Source organism: Pleurodeles waltl, chromosome 10 (assembly GCF_031143425.1).
Source record: "Pleurodeles waltl isolate 20211129_DDA chromosome 10, aPleWal1.hap1.20221129, whole genome shotgun sequence".
In the NCBI taxonomy this organism is placed as follows: Eukaryota; Metazoa; Chordata; class Amphibia; order Caudata; family Salamandridae; genus Pleurodeles; species Pleurodeles waltl.
The window spans coordinates 420856619-420872102 of NC_090449.1; the positions used below are offsets into that span (position 1 = coordinate 420856619).

At 47.3% G+C, this 15484-nt stretch overlaps 1 protein-coding gene across 7 annotated transcripts in view; it reads left to right on the forward strand.

Annotated features, from left to right (window-relative positions):
- The window catches only part of LOC138261581 (septin-9-like), a 533955-nt gene that overhangs the window by 374970 nt on the left and 143501 nt on the right, over nucleotides 1-15484 (forward strand). For all 7 annotated transcript variants that reach the window (XM_069210671.1, XM_069210668.1, XM_069210669.1 and 4 more), the window contains 3 exons: nucleotides 2054-2171; nucleotides 3277-3372; nucleotides 14163-14259. In XM_069210671.1, coding sequence (XP_069066772.1) covers nucleotides 2054-2171; nucleotides 3277-3372; nucleotides 14163-14259 — 311 coding nt within the window. The remainder of the gene's footprint in view (nucleotides 1-2053; nucleotides 2172-3276; nucleotides 3373-14162; nucleotides 14260-15484) is intronic.

Here is a 15484-nt window from a genome sequence, read left to right on the forward strand (position 1 = left end):
GTGTGCTGGCTGACTGATACTGATCAGCCTCCCACCAAGGACATGTTTCTGACCCCCTAGAGGCCAGCGCCTGCGCTCTCAGAGGCCAGAAACAATCTCTGTTCAGGAGTAATTTGTCACCTCATCCAGGAGGATGGCTAGTGAATCTGCATACCAAGGCCAGGGGACTTCAAAGACCCTGCCACTTTTGGTATGTGAATCCTGGCTTCATTCAGACCTGAGAGTTGCCACCCCCGCCCTGAGGCTCATTTGACACCAGGACAGGTGGGAAATTCGCTATGCAGTTAGGCGTGGTGCACTACCATGCTAGTCACACCCTTAAGGTGGGCAGCCTGATGTGCTTCATGAAAAAAGTGTTCCACCAGCTTGTTTTTGTTAGAACTGGGAACTCTGGGACAAGGTTATGTCCAGTTCCCTAAGGAAGTGGTCATTTAGGGGGTGTATTCACTCCAGGGTTAAGTAGGCCATTGGCTACTACCCAGCACTCCCCTAAATGCCCCTAAATTCAGTATTTAGGTGGCCTCCAGACAGCACAAGAACATATTCATCTGACAAAAGAAGAAGGGCCAAGAGGAGCCAAAGAAGCGAGAACTGTGGACTGCTGGTGGACTTTGGCACAAAACCCTGCCTGCTTACCTGCTCCTGTTCCGTCAATCATGACAACCTGATTTTGTCCTGCAGCTGTGCTTCCTCCAAAAGCCTAGGAGGGCCTCTGGCACTTCACCGAGCCATCAGCTTCTCTGTTGAAGTGGAAGAGTCACTTCCCCGCAGCTTGCAGGCACCAACCGCAAAGTCCGGTTCACCGTTCTGCTGACCACCGGGTCCACCGATGCAGCAGCTGCCCAGGAGGAAGTCACCAAGCTCCAGTAGGACCAACCCGTCTCCCCATCAAGTGAGAAGACCCCAGAGCCTACCGGAGCCAAACTGTACCAATTTCTGGGGTACCAGCCCCCTTACAGCAACCAGTGCTTGTTTGAGTCCAGACAGGACTCCAACGCCGCAACCAGAGACCAGCCGCTGAGGGACATCAGCATGTCAAAGGCCATCACTCAGAGTGGACAGTTTGCCCTGGTTTTGTCCCCTCTTTGCAGGTCCACCCAAGAATTGTGGACGCCTTGATGCAGGAGCACCTGATGACCAAAACCTGCTGCACCCGAGCTCCACAGCCCAGGTGCATGACAGCCAACGGTGTTCCCTTGCTCCTAGGATCCCCACCGACCAAGCCCCTATTGGGAGCTCCCAGACTTGTCCCCAGGACCCACTGTGCTGCCTCTTTCTAGGTGGCCCCCAGCTTCACCAACTGTGCAGTGTGCAAGGCACCTGACTTGTCCAGCACCCCTGCACTCGGATGCCCCAGGGCAGGTAAAACTGTACTACTGGTGTTGTAAGAACGTTGCTCCTCTAGCACCCTACAACGAACAGGGGACACCTGAGAATGTTCTTAAAGGACCCCATTGCAGTAAAAGTATTTTCAGGTCTTTACTGCATAAAAGCACATTTGAGTAAAACTGTTACTTGCTTGAAAATCGATCTACAGGAACAGTACTTACCTTTTTTGAAGAGTTTCTGGTGTTGAAACATAATATGACATATATCTACATTTGCTCTTTGCAAGGTAGGTAGACTGCACTATCTGCTTCATGTCCTTTGAGCAGTGGATTTCCCATTGTGTGGCTTTTGTAAATAGCAGGGGACCAAAGCAGTTATTTATAGGACAAGGCACTGGGACTGTTGCTGCACCTTGTTACACTCCGCACGTTCTTAGTTCATTGAACACCGTAACACCAGGATGCACCCATGTGCAGCTGTGCGCATGTTCAAATGGACAGGTAAACTGATGTGTTCATAAACACAGTGACGCTTAAGACAGATGAAAGCAGATGTTGCATGAGGCACACGCTGATGTCTTGATGTGGACACCAAAAAGTGTTCTGAGAAAGGGAGCATGCCAACACACACACCTAGAACCACCATCGCCCTTCCTCCTTACTGCATGAATGGGCACCCTACAAGACTCAGGCTCAGTCTCACACTCTGCTTTTGTTTACTGCAGGTTACGTCCGCTGGATGTGGAATTCATGAAGCGCCTTGGTAAGGTGGTTAATGTGGTACCTGTGATCGCCAAGGCTGACACAATGACCCTGGATGAACGAGAGGAATTCAAAGAGCGGGTGAGTCCAACTAGGTAGGGTTTTAGAGTTGGGGTGAGTTGGTGTAGGGTATTATTTGGTTCCAGAGACGTTGCTCTCAACATAAGATAAAGAGTGACAAAGGCATATGATCCGGATTTCTACATGTGGGAAAGGCTGCTCTAGGCATAAGGAGGCACATGGGTGTAGTTGTGCCAGGTGCCGGCGAGTCCTGTGGCCCTGAGGAATGCCAGGGGGATCTCTGGATGTAAAGGCTTGCACAGACTGGTGGAAGCAAGGAACGAATTGGGTGCCTCTGAAGCTCAGTGTGTCAGGGGTTCCTTATTCATGAGTACAGTGATGTGGCATGCTGAGGAAAAACTGTTCTGGACATGCAAGCTTTTTCCTGAGCTGCACTAGGCTAGGATCAGAGTGCAAATGAGGGTGTACTGGATATAGGGAAACTAAGCGAAAGATGGCACAATTTGTGATTGGAAGCGAAGCTGATGCCTCTTGTTAGGAATGTTGGATGGTTTGCCTTGAGAGCACAGATTTTAAGGAAAGCATTATAAATCCATAAAAAAGTTGAGTATGGCAGGTTGATGGCATGCCTAGCTACAGCTGTGAGTGAGCCTGAGATTAGTTTGGGCCAATCAGTAAAGTCTGGTCGTAAATTGACAAGGCTGTACTTGTCAAGATAGCTTGAGCGGTAAGATGAGTTGCAGCACCAATTAGCTTTTAACAAGATCAAGTAACAGTCTCAGCCAAGAACCTGTGAGACAATCTGTTTCTCATTTGAAGATAATTAGTAGTTTTGGATTTTGTGAGTTTAGTATGTTCAGCAGGTGGATTAATAATGAATCGTTTGAGTTCATTCTTGTCATTCCATCCCACATCAGACATTTTTGTGTCTTGAGTAGTCCGATATTTCTGAAGAGGACAGCAAGTGACGCTTGGAAGTGTTGGTGTGAGAGAAGCAACCGACAGCTGTTCATGGTGGACACTATAGCCTAAGGCTTAATAAGAAAAGCTCAGGGTGCAGAGTGATAAGAGTTATTGAGTGAAATAATCTTCAGGCAAAGAAGTAGACTTGTCGGCCAGCTGTTTCTAATGAGTGACTAACGGACATTGTTTATTGGCCCCACAGATCCGGCAAGACCTGGATGCCCATGGGATCAGTACCTACCCACAGCGAGAACTGGATGAGGACCCAGAAGAGACCATGCTGAACGACCAGATACGGGTGAGCTGCACCTGAAGGCTTGAGACAGGTGCAATACAAGAGGTCCTTGATTAAATAATCTAGGAGCGAAACTCTGTAGCCAAAATACGCTAGACAGGCCAAGACTCTTCTTGACACTCCGTTCAAGAGATACAAAGGGTCCACAATAGGGCTGCAAAAATCAGCTGCAAATAATGTGCTATGAATTTGCAATATCGTAGGGTACAGAAACTAGCACTTCACATCCAGTTAGTTAGTACATCCAAGAATGGGGAATCATTCATAATTTGCTGGTTAAACAGTGTTATTTTGCACAGTTTATAAACACAGTGTGGGGCGGTTTCTGACAGTAGACATTTGCAGTATGTGCCTAATTTGCATTTGGGACACAAGTGGGAATTTGTGCCTAAAATTGGATTAGCAGCCCTGACCTTATAAAGGCTTAGTGTAAGGAAATGCCTTCCTTGGCATGGTTACCCCCTAACCTTTGGCCTTTTGTTGATGCCAGTTATGATTGAAAGTGTGCTGGGACCCTGCTAACCAGGCCCCAGCACCAGTGTTTTTTTCCCTAAACTGTACCTTTGCTCCCACAATTGGCACAGCCCTGGCACACAGATGTGTCCACTTTTAAAATAGCTTATTGCCATTTTAACCAAAATTGTGTGTACTACTGTTTTAAATCAAAGTTCTATACTTACCTGTGTGAAGTACCTTTCATTTTATGTACTTACCTCAAATCTTGAATCTTGAGGTTCTAAAATAAATTAAGAAAACATATTTTTCTATTTAAAAACTATTGGCCTGGAGTTAACTATTTGAGTGTGTGTTCCTCATTTATTGTCTGTGTGTTTACAACAAATGTTTAACACAACCCTCTGATAAGCCTACTGCTCGGCCATACTACCACAAAATAGAGTATTAGTGTAGGAAGTTGGCTCTGTATGTGCTATTTCAAAGTAAGGAATAGCATGCACAGAGTCCAAGGGTTCCCCTTAGAGGTAAAATAGTGGTAAAAAAAGAGATAATACTAATGCTCTATTTTGTGGTAGTGTGGTCGAGCAGTAGGCTTATCCAAGGAGTAGTGTTAAGCATTTGTTGTACATACACATAGACAATAAATGAGGTACACACACTCAGAGACAAATCCAGCCAATAGGTTTTGTTATAGAAAAATATCTTTTCTTAGTTTATTTTAAGAACCACAGGTTCAAATTTTACATGTAATAGCTCTTTTGAAAGGTATTGCAGGTAAGTACTCTAGGAACTTTGAATCATTACTTTAGCATGTATACTTTTTGCATAAAACACAATAAGCTGTTTTAAAAGTGGACACAGTGCAATATTCACAGTTCCTGGGGGAGGTAAGTTATTGTTAGTTTTCACAGGTAAGTAAGTCACTTACAGGTTTGAGTTTTTGGTCCAAGGTAGCCCACCGTTGGGGGTTCAGAGCAACCCCAAAGTTATCACACCAGCAGCTCAGGGCCGGTCAGGTGCAAAGGTCAAAGAGGTGCCCAAAACACCTAGGCTATAATGAAGAGAAGGGGGTGCCCCGGTTCCAGTCTGCCAGCAGGTAAGTACCCGCGTCTTCGGAGGGCAGACCAGGGGGGTTTTGTAGGGCACCGGGGGGGACACAAAGTAGCACAGAAAGTACACCCTCAGCAGCGCGGGGGCGGCCGGGTGCAGTGTGCAAACACGCGTCGGGTTTCCTTCAGTTTTCAATAGGAGACCAAGGGGTCTCTTCAGCGATGCAGGCAGGCAAGGGGGGGGCTCCTCGGGGTAGCCACCACCTGGGCAAGGGAGAGGGCCTCCTGGGGGTCACTCCTGCACAGAAGTTCCGTTTCTTTAGGGGCTGGGGGCTGCGGGTGCAGGGTCTTTTCCAGCCGTCGGGAAATGGAGTTCAGACAGTCGCGGTCAGGGGGAGCCTGGGGATTCCCTCTGCAGGCGTCGCTGTGGGGGATCAGGGGGACAACTTTGGTTACTCACAGTCGTAGAGTCGCCGGAGGGTCCTCCCTGAGTTGGTTGTTCTCCACCAGTCGAGTCGGGGTCGCCGGGTGCAGTGTTGCAAGTCTCACGCTTCTTGCGGGGAGTTGCAGGGGTCTTTAAATCTGCTCCTTGTAACAAAGTTGCAGTTCTTTTGGAGCAGGGCCGCTGTCCTCGGGAGTTTCTTGTCTTTTTCGAAGCAGGGCAGTCCTCAGAGGATTCAGAGGTCGCTGGTCCCTTGGAAAGCGTCGCTGGAGCAGGTTTCTTTGGAAGGCAGGAGACAGGCCGGTAAGTCTGGGGCCAAGGCAGTTGGTGTCTTCTGGTCTTCCTCTGCACGGGTTTGTCAGCTCGGCAGTCCTTCTTCTTGTAGTTGCAAGAATCTGATTTCTAGGTTCAGGGAGAGCCCTTAAATACTAAATTTAAGGGCGTGTTTAGGTCTGGGGGGTTAGTAGCCAATGGCTACTAGCCCTGAGGGTGAGTACACCCTCTTTGTGCCTCCTCCCAAGGGGAGGGGGGTCACATCCCTAATCCTATTGGGGGAATCCTCCATCTGCAAGATGGAGGATTTCTAAAAGTTAGAGTCACCTCAGCTCAGGACACCTTAGGGACTGTCCTGACTGGCCAGTGACTCCTCCTTGTTATTCTCATTATTTTCTCCGGCCTTGCCGCCAAAAGTGGGGGCCGGGGCCGGAGGGGGCGGGCAACTCCACTAGCTGGAGTGTCCTGTGGTGCTGTGACAAAGGGGTGAGCCTTTGAGGCTCACCGCCAGGTGTTATAGCTCCTGCCTGGGGGAGGTGTTAGCATCTCCACACAGTGCAGGCTTTGTTACTGGCCTCAGAGTGACAAAGGCACTCTCCCCATGGGGCCAGCAACATGTCTCTAGTGTGGCAGGCTGCTGGAACCAGTCAGCCTACACAGATAGTCGGTTAAGTTTCAGGGGGCACCTCTAAGGTGCCCTCTGTGGTGTATTTTACAATAAAATGTACACTGGCATCAGTGTGCATTTATTGTGCTGAGAAGTTTGATACCAAACTTCCCAGTTTTCAGTGTAGCCATTATGGTGCTGTGGAGTTCGTGTAAAACAGACTCCCAGACCATATACTCTTATGGCTACCCTGCACTTACAATGTCTAAGGTTTTGCTTAGACACTGTAGGGGCACAGTGCTCATGCACTGGTACCCTCACCTATGGTATAGTGCACCCTGCCTTAGGGCTGTAAGGCCTGCTAGAGGGGTGTCTTACCTATACTGCATAGGCAGTGAGAGGCTGGCATGGCACCCTGAGGGGAGTGCCATGTCGACTTACTCATTTTGTTCTCACTAGCACACACAAGCTGGTAAGCAGTGTGTCTGTGCTGAGTGAGGGGTCTCTAGGGTGGCATAATACATGCTGCAGCCCTTAGAGACCTTCCCTGGCATCAGGGCCCTTGGTACCAGAGGTACCAGTTACAAGGGACTTATCTGGATGCCAGGGTGTGCCAATTGTGGAATCAAAAGTACAGGTTAGGGAAAGAACACTGGTGCTGGGGCCTGGTTAGCAGGCCTCAGCACACTTTCAATTCAAAACATAGCATCAGCAAAGGCAAAAAGTCAGGGGGTAACCATGCCAAGGAGGCATTTCCTTACAATTAGTATTACCTAAGTTCGATGGCATCTGTCGCTGTAGATACACATGTTCTGCATAGCTCGCCATCTGGTGTTGGGTCGGAGTGTTACAAGTTGTTTTTCTTCGAAGAAGTCTTTCGAGTCACGGGACCGAGTGACTCCTCCTTCTGTCTCCATTGCGCATGGGCGTCGACTCCATCTTCGATTGTTTTCTTTCCGCCATCGGGTTCGGACGTGTTCCTGTCGCTCCGAGTTTCGGAACGGAAAGTTAGTAAATATCGGAAGATTTTCGTCGGTATTGTTGCGTTTGGGATCGGCGTAGTTAGATTCAACACCGCATCGAAGGTCGACGCGCTCCGGTGCCCTTCGGGATAGTTTTCGATCCCCCGTCGGGGCCTGGTCGGCCCGACCGCGTGTAGAACAACGCCGATGGAACGGACCCCGTTCCGTTTTTGTCCCAAATGCCACAACAAATACCCGTATACAGACCAACATTTGGTCTGTAACCTGTGCCTGTCACCTGAGCACAGTGAGGAGACTTGCGAGGCCTGTCGCGCGTTCCGGTCCCGAAAGACACTCCGTGACTGTCGAGCCAGGAGACTTCAGATGGCATCCACGCAGACAGCGCACCGAGAATTCGAGGAACAAGAGGAAGAAGAAACCTTTTCGATCCACGAATCGGACTCCGAGGAATTCGACGATCAAAGAACTGTGAGTAAGACGTCGAAAACAACACATAAGAAAAGTGACAAGGCCCAGGGGACGCCACTGCCACCAGGCCATGGCTCCACCCATAAATTCGGTGACCGACCATCGGCACCGAAAAAGGCCCAAACAGTGCCTAGATCGTCCGACTCCGGTCGAGACACCAGCACGCAGCCTTCTCGGGATCGAGAAAGTGCTGGAGAAAAGCAACGACACCGAGATAGCGGTGTAGAAACGGCTCGACGCCGAGACAGCGGCACCGACGAAGATCGACGCCGAGAGGTTTCGACTCCAAAAAAGAAAAAAGCCACCTCAGAGCCGAAAAAACATACAGACAGGGTTTCGGTGCCGAAACAACCCGTAACCGACCCAGGTCCAGGCTCTTATACAGAGGAGCAATCACTGTCCTCTCAGATGCGAAAGCATAGGTTTGAGGAAGAGCTGCAATCCACCGAAGTGGACCATACGCAAAAAACGTATTTTCATACAGCAGGGAACAGGAAAAATAAGCACCCTTCCCCCTATTAGGAGAAAAAGGAGACTGGAGTTTCAAACAGACCAGGCGCCACAAACCAAGATGGTGAAAAAGGTGACTCCGCCACCCTCTCCTCCACCTGTAATTAACGTCTCACCAGCACAAACTCCGTCACATTCACCGGCTCACACCACCATGAGCCAAGGTGACCAGGATCAAGACGCTTGGGACTTATATGACGCCCCAGTGTCGGACAACAGTCCGGAGGCATATCCAACAAAGCCCTCACCACCAGAAGACAGCACAGCATATTCTCAAGTGGTGGCTAGAGCGGCACAATTCCACAACGTAAACCTCCACTCAGAACAAGTCGAGGATGACTTTTTATTCAACACCCTCTCCTCCACCCACAGCTCCTACCAAAGCCTGCCTATGCTGCCAGGTATGCTTCGGCACGCAAAGGAAATCTTCAAGGAGCCGGTCAAAAGTAGGGCAATAACGCCAAGGGTGGAAAAGAAATATAAGGCACCTCCTACAGACCCTGTTTTCATCAGCACACAGCTGCCACCAGATTCCGTCGTAGTAGGAGCAGCTCGGAAAAGAGCCAACTCCCACACATCTGGGGATGCACCACCCCCAGATAAAGAGAGCCGCAAGTTCGATGCAGCTGGGAAAAGAGTCGCAGTACAAGCTGCAAACCAGTGGCGCATCGCTAACTCTCAAGCACTACTTGCGCGCTATGACAGAGCCCATTGGGATAAGATGCAACACCTCATCGAGCATCTACCCAAGGAACTACAAAAGAGGGCAAAGCAGGTGGTTGAGGAAGGACAGAACATATCAAATAACCAGATACGATCCTCTATGGACGCAGCAGACACAGCTGCAAGAACAATTAATACATCTGTGACCATTAGAAGGCACGCATGGCTAAGAACGTCTGGGTTCAAACCAGAGATACAGCAGGCAGTGCTCAATATGCCATTCAACGAAAAACTAAAAAAAGACACTGACACTGACACTGCTAAAGCCATGGGCGCACTCTACTCCCCACAGAGCAGAGGAACCTACAGCACCTTCCGCAAGACACCCTTTAGAGGGGGGTTTCGGGGTCAGGCCACACAAGCCAGCACCTCGCAGGCAACACCGTCCAGCTACCAGGGACAGTACAGGGGAGGCTTTCGGGGTCAATACAGAGGAGGGCAATTCCCTAGGAATAGAGGAAAATTTCAAAGCCCCAAAACCCCTACAACCAAGCAGTGACTCAGATGTCACTCACCCCCTCCACACAACACCAGTGGGGGGAAGAATAGGTCATTATTACAAAGCATGGGAGGAAATAACTACAGACACTTGGGTCTTAGCAATTATCCAACATGGTTATTGCATAGAATTCCTAAAATTCCCTCCAAACATACCACCAAAAGCACAGAATTTATCAAAACAACATTCCGAACTTCTGGAAATAGAAGTTCAAGCACTATTGCAAAAGAATGCAATCGAATTAGTACCAAACACACAAACAAACACAGAAGTCTATTCACTGTACTTCTTAATACCAAAAAAGGACAAAACACTGAGACCAATCCTAGACCTCAGAATACTAAACACCTACATCAAATCAGACCACTTTCACATGGTCACGCTACAAGAAGTGTTACCATTGCTAAAACTACAGGACTACATGACAACCCTAGACCTCAAAGACGCGTATTTCCATATACCAATACATCAATCGCACAGAAAATACCTACGGTTCGTATTCAAAGGAATACATTACCAATTCAAAGTATTGCCTTTTGGTTTAACAACCGCACCAAGAGTCTTTACCAAATGTCTAGCAGTAGTGGCTGCACACATCAGAAGGCAACAAATACATGTATTCCCGTATCTAGACGACTGGCTAATCAAAACCAATTCACTAACAAAGTGCTTACACCACACAAATCAAATCATACAAACCCTCTACAAACTAGGTTTCCCCGTCAACTTTGCAAAATCCAAAATTTTGCCGTGCAAAGTACAACAATACCTGGGAGCCATAATAGACACAACAAAAGGAGTAGCCACTCCAAGTCCACAAAGAATCAAAATTTCAACAAGATCATACAACGCATGTATCCAACACAAACAATACAAGCAAAGATGATATTACAACTCCTAGGCATGATGTCCTCATGCATAGCCATTGTCCCGAACGCAAGACTGCACATGAGGCCCTTACAACAGTGCCTAGCATCACAATGGTCACAAGCACAGGGTCACCTTCTAGATCTGGTGTTGATAGACCACCAAACTTACCTCTCGCTTCTATGGTGGAACAGTATAAATTTAAACAAAGGGCGGCCTTTCCAAGACCCAGTGCCACAATACGTAATAACAACAGATGCTTCCATGACAGGGTGGGGAGCACACCTCGATCAACACAGCATACAAGGACAATGGAACGTACATCAAACAAAACTGCATATAAATCACCTAGAAATGCTAGCAGTTTTTCAAGCATTAAGGGCTTTCCAACCAATTATAACTCACAAATACATTCTTGTCAAAACAGACAACATGACAACAATGTATTATCTAAACAAACAAGGGGGGACACACTCAACGCAGTTGAGCCTGCTGGCACAAAAGATATGGCGATGGGCAATTCACAACCACATTCGCCTAATAGCACGGTTTATTCCAGGGATCCAGAATCAACTTGCAGACAATCTCTCTCCAGATCACCAACAGGTCCACGAATGGGAAATTCACCCCTAAATTCTAAACACTTACTTCAGACTCTGGGGAACACCTCAAATAGACTTGTTTGCAACAAAAGAGAACGCAAAATGCCAAAACTTTGCATCCAGATACCCACACAGGCAGTCCCAAGGCAATGCCCTATGGATGAACTGGTCAGGGATATTTGCCTACGCTTTTCCTCCTCTCCCTCTCCTTCCTTATCTGGTAAACAAATTGAGTCAAAACAAACTCAAACTCATATTAATAGCACCAACTTGGGCAAGGCAACCCTGGTACACAACACTGCTAGACCTATCAGTAGTACCCCACATCAAATTGCCCAATAGGCCGGATCTGTTAACACAACACAACCAACAGATCAGACATCCAGATCCAGCATCGCTGAATCTAGCAATCTGGCTCCTGAAATCCTAGAATTCGGACACTTACAACTTACCCAAGAATGTATGGAAGTCATAAAGCAAGCCAGAAGGCCGTCCACTAGGCACTGCTATGCAAGTAAATGGAAGAGGTTTGTTTGCTACTGCCATCATAATCAGATCCAACCTTTACACGCAACTCCAAAGGATGTAGTGGGTTACTTGCTTCACTTACAAAAATCTAACCTAGCCTTCTCTTCCATTAAAATACACCTTGCAGCAATATCTGCATACCTGCAGACTACCTATTCAACTTCCCTATATAGGATACCAGTCATTAAAGCATTCATGGAAGGCCTTAAAAGAATTATACCACCAAGAACACCACCAGTTCCTTCATGGAACTTAAATGTTGTCTTAACAAGACTCATGGGTCCACCTTTTGAACCCATGCACTCTTGCGAAATACAGTTCCTAACCTGGAAGGTTGCATTTCTCATCGCCATTACATCTCTAAGAAGAGTAAGCGAAATTCAGGCGTTTACAATACAAGAACCTTTTATACAACTACACAAAAATAAAGTCCTCCTAAGGACTAATCCTAAATTTTTACCAAAGGTTATTTCACCGTTCCACCTAAATCAAACAGTGGAACTACCAGTGTTCTTCCCACAGCCAGATTCCGTAGCTGAGAGGGCACTACATACATTAGATGTCAAAAGAGCATTAATGTACTACATTGACAGAACGAAGAACATCAGAAAGACTAAACAACTATTTATTGCATTCCAAAAACCTCATGCAGGAAACCCAATATCAAAACAAGGTATAGCCAGATGGATAGTTAAATGCATCCAAATCTGCTACCTTAAAGCAAAACGACAACTGCCCATTACACCAAGGGCACACTCAACCAGAAAAAAAGGTGCTACCATGGCCTTTCTAGGAAACATCCCAATGCAAGAAATATGTAAGGCAGCCACATGGTCTACGCCACACACGTTCACCAAGCACTACTGTGTAGACGTGCTATCCGCACAGCAAGCCACAGTAGGTCAAGCCGTGTTAAGAAAATTATTTCAAACCACTTCCATTCCTACAGGCTGAGCCACCGCTTTTGGGGAGATAACTGCTTACTAGTCTATGCAGAACATGTGTATCTACAGCGACAGATGCCATTGAACTGAAAATGTCACTTACCCAGTGTACATCTGTTCGTGGCATCGGTCGCTGGAGATTCACATGTGCCCACCCGCCTCCCCGGGAGCCTGTAGCAGTTCGGAAGTTAGCTTCAACTTTGTACATTTGTATATATTATTTTAACCTTAAATAGGTACATACTTAGTCACTCCATTGCATGGGCACTATTACTACAACACAACTCCTACCTCACCCTCTGCGGGGAAAACAATCGAAGATGGAGTCGACGCCCATGCGCAATGGAGACAGAAGGAGGAGTCACTCGGTCTCGTGACTCGAAAGACTTCTTCGAAGAAAAACAACTTGTAACACTCCAACCCAACACCAGATGGCGAGCTATGCAGAACATGTGAATCTCCAGCGACCGATGCCACGAACAGATGTACACTGGGTAAGTGACATTTTCATTTTGCCACTATCAACCTTTAAGGGGAACCCCTGGACTCTGTGCACACTATCTCTCACTTTGAGATAGTATATACAGAGCCAGCTTCCTACACTTAATATTTTCACTGCCTTAGGAAACGTCCCTGTTCCTCGCCCACCCCTCTCCAGTCACATACAACATGCAATTTTGTGAAGTGTGTGCTGTTGCCTAGCTTGTAGCTCCTGTCAGCTTTAAAGGTATATATTGTGTTTTCGTAGAGAAAAGAGCATATGTTCCAAGTTAGAGGCATACATATCTACACATCTGTTATGTAATACTTGTTCCAACAAATCAGAATTCACGGGTGTACTAAGCTTACCCCATGTCTTAGTATTTTCCATGAACCCTAGTCAGAGATGTTGTGTCACTAATTGAGTGATCACTTCTGCTAGACTGTCACACCTCTTCTCAGCAGCAGGTCTGCAGAAGTTGTCATTAGGCTTCAAACTGAAACGACTTTTGCTCCATTGAGGAAACAAAGGTTGCACGGAATTCTGCATATATAATAGGCCCAAAGTCGAATTACTGAAAAGGTTTATTTAGAAATGCTCTCAATTGTATTATTCTTAAATCCACAAGGTTTCGTTATTGTTCTCCCTAGCCCTCAGCAAGTATTCACAGCTCTTGATGCTGTGAGGAATACTCATCCTAGAATAGGAGTAAGTTACTGGCGCCTTCACGATCGTAAAGCATCCCCATGTGTGACAGAGTCAAGCACACAGCTCTAAGCACGCTACTTCTGGTGAAAGTTCTGCCCACAAAGATGATGGTTGGAAATTATTTCCCTGTAAATTAACTTCTAGATAAATAACTTCCCGTTGTATATTGTTGGCCCCGTTTGCCCATAGATGTTGCATGCAACTCGCTGGGTGTCTATGGGAAGACATTGTGCATAAACTTCACATTATGATGCCCCTTTTTGTACAAGGATTTGTCAAATGATTTGAAATATCAGCCCCTCCACTTAAGTTGCAATTTGTAGGATACGGTTGCTGTGTTGTCCCAGTGGATTGAATACACCAATTAGAACAGTCTTCTTCCCATCCCCATTTACACATGTCCTTGTATCCTACCTTATTTACACTTCACCTCTGGCCGGCAGAAGTACAAGCGAGGGTGAGCCTGCAGCACACTACTGAGGCGCAGCAGAATCTGGAGCTCAGCATGATAACGAGCACCCTTGAGAAAGAAATAAGAATACACACTCCTGGAGTGCAGAAGCATTACTGTGTGCCACTGAGGGAGGAAGCAGGCATGGCTTGTCAGCAGAGATAAGACCTAATGACTTAAGTACACTCTATGTCCCCTTTAGGAAAAAATTCCCTTCGCCGTGGTGGGAACAGACCAGGAGCATCAAGTGAACGGGAAGACGGTGCTGGGCCGGAAGACCAAGTGGGGCATTATTGAAGGTAAGTCTGTCAGTCCACTCTCTTGCACTGCGCGTCACACCCAGGAGGTATTTCTGGAATTTTCTGTTTGGGTCCCCCTTGCACAAGGATGGGCTGGTATGCTGTTCATTGTTTACAGCATAGTAAAATATGTATGTTTGTGATGGGGTCGTGTTGGTATGTACGAAGGAGCAACAGCAGTGTATTTTTATGCCTTTCACTGGTCTGGGGCTTTCCCTAATGTGATTAAGATAACTTAGCCAGGTTTTGGAGGATTTAAGAGCTCCTACTTACCAGCTGTCTCCCACACACACTTTCTACTGTCTAACTGGCAGTTTGAGCCAGAACACCTGTAAAGCTCTCTCCGCCTCTCTTCATGCTGGCATTCCTTTTTGACAGGCAGCACCCCCATCTCAGCCCTCAGAAATGCACACCAGTGCCTGCCCAGAGCTGCGGCACGGCGAAGAGAGGCGCATTGTCAGCACTCTGTCAGCGCTCAGCGGCGCTTACCTCTCAACCTGTCACATTAGCAATGAGGGCTCCATGACACTGAAATACTGTTTCTAGCTTGAACCTTCATGTTAAATACTTTGGATTAAATAGATATTTTGGAACTTCACGGTATGAAACTGGCTTTTCATTCACTGAAAATGAGGATGGAACCATCCAAATGAGAAAAAGCAGGTGCACATTGTACACAGAATGTAGACTGCGGCACAACTTTCACAGAGGTGCAGGGTGGACGAGACTGCATGCACGAAAGAGCAACGAGTGCAGGGGTGCTCTGGGTGTTGGGAGTGGTATAGACAGGAGAATGGAATGTAGTTGGGGTCAGAGCAGAGAGCAGCGGAGGAGAGTTTTATGGTGACCTGGGAGGTACACAGCACACAAAGGTGCAGCGAGAGTTTCAAGGGCATGAAGGGGTGCTGCGTTTAGAGGTGCGACTACAGTGAGGGTCACAGTGCACACAGAGATGTACCAAGTGCAGAGCTACTCTTCTTGAGTATCTCCCATTACTCAGCTGCGGTGAGGGAGACTTAGTTTCAGGTCTTCCTCTTAAAGACTTGTGAGTCTCCCTTTGTATAAAATGGCCACGTTAAACCCAGTGGATGTGCTTTGACCTCTAAACTATATGTGCAATGGCTAATACCTGATTAGCATACTTAACTTAACTCTGTCTTAGAATAAGCTCCTCGGTGTGCCAAGGGCCTGTACGATAAATATCACTAGTGGACCACAGCACTAG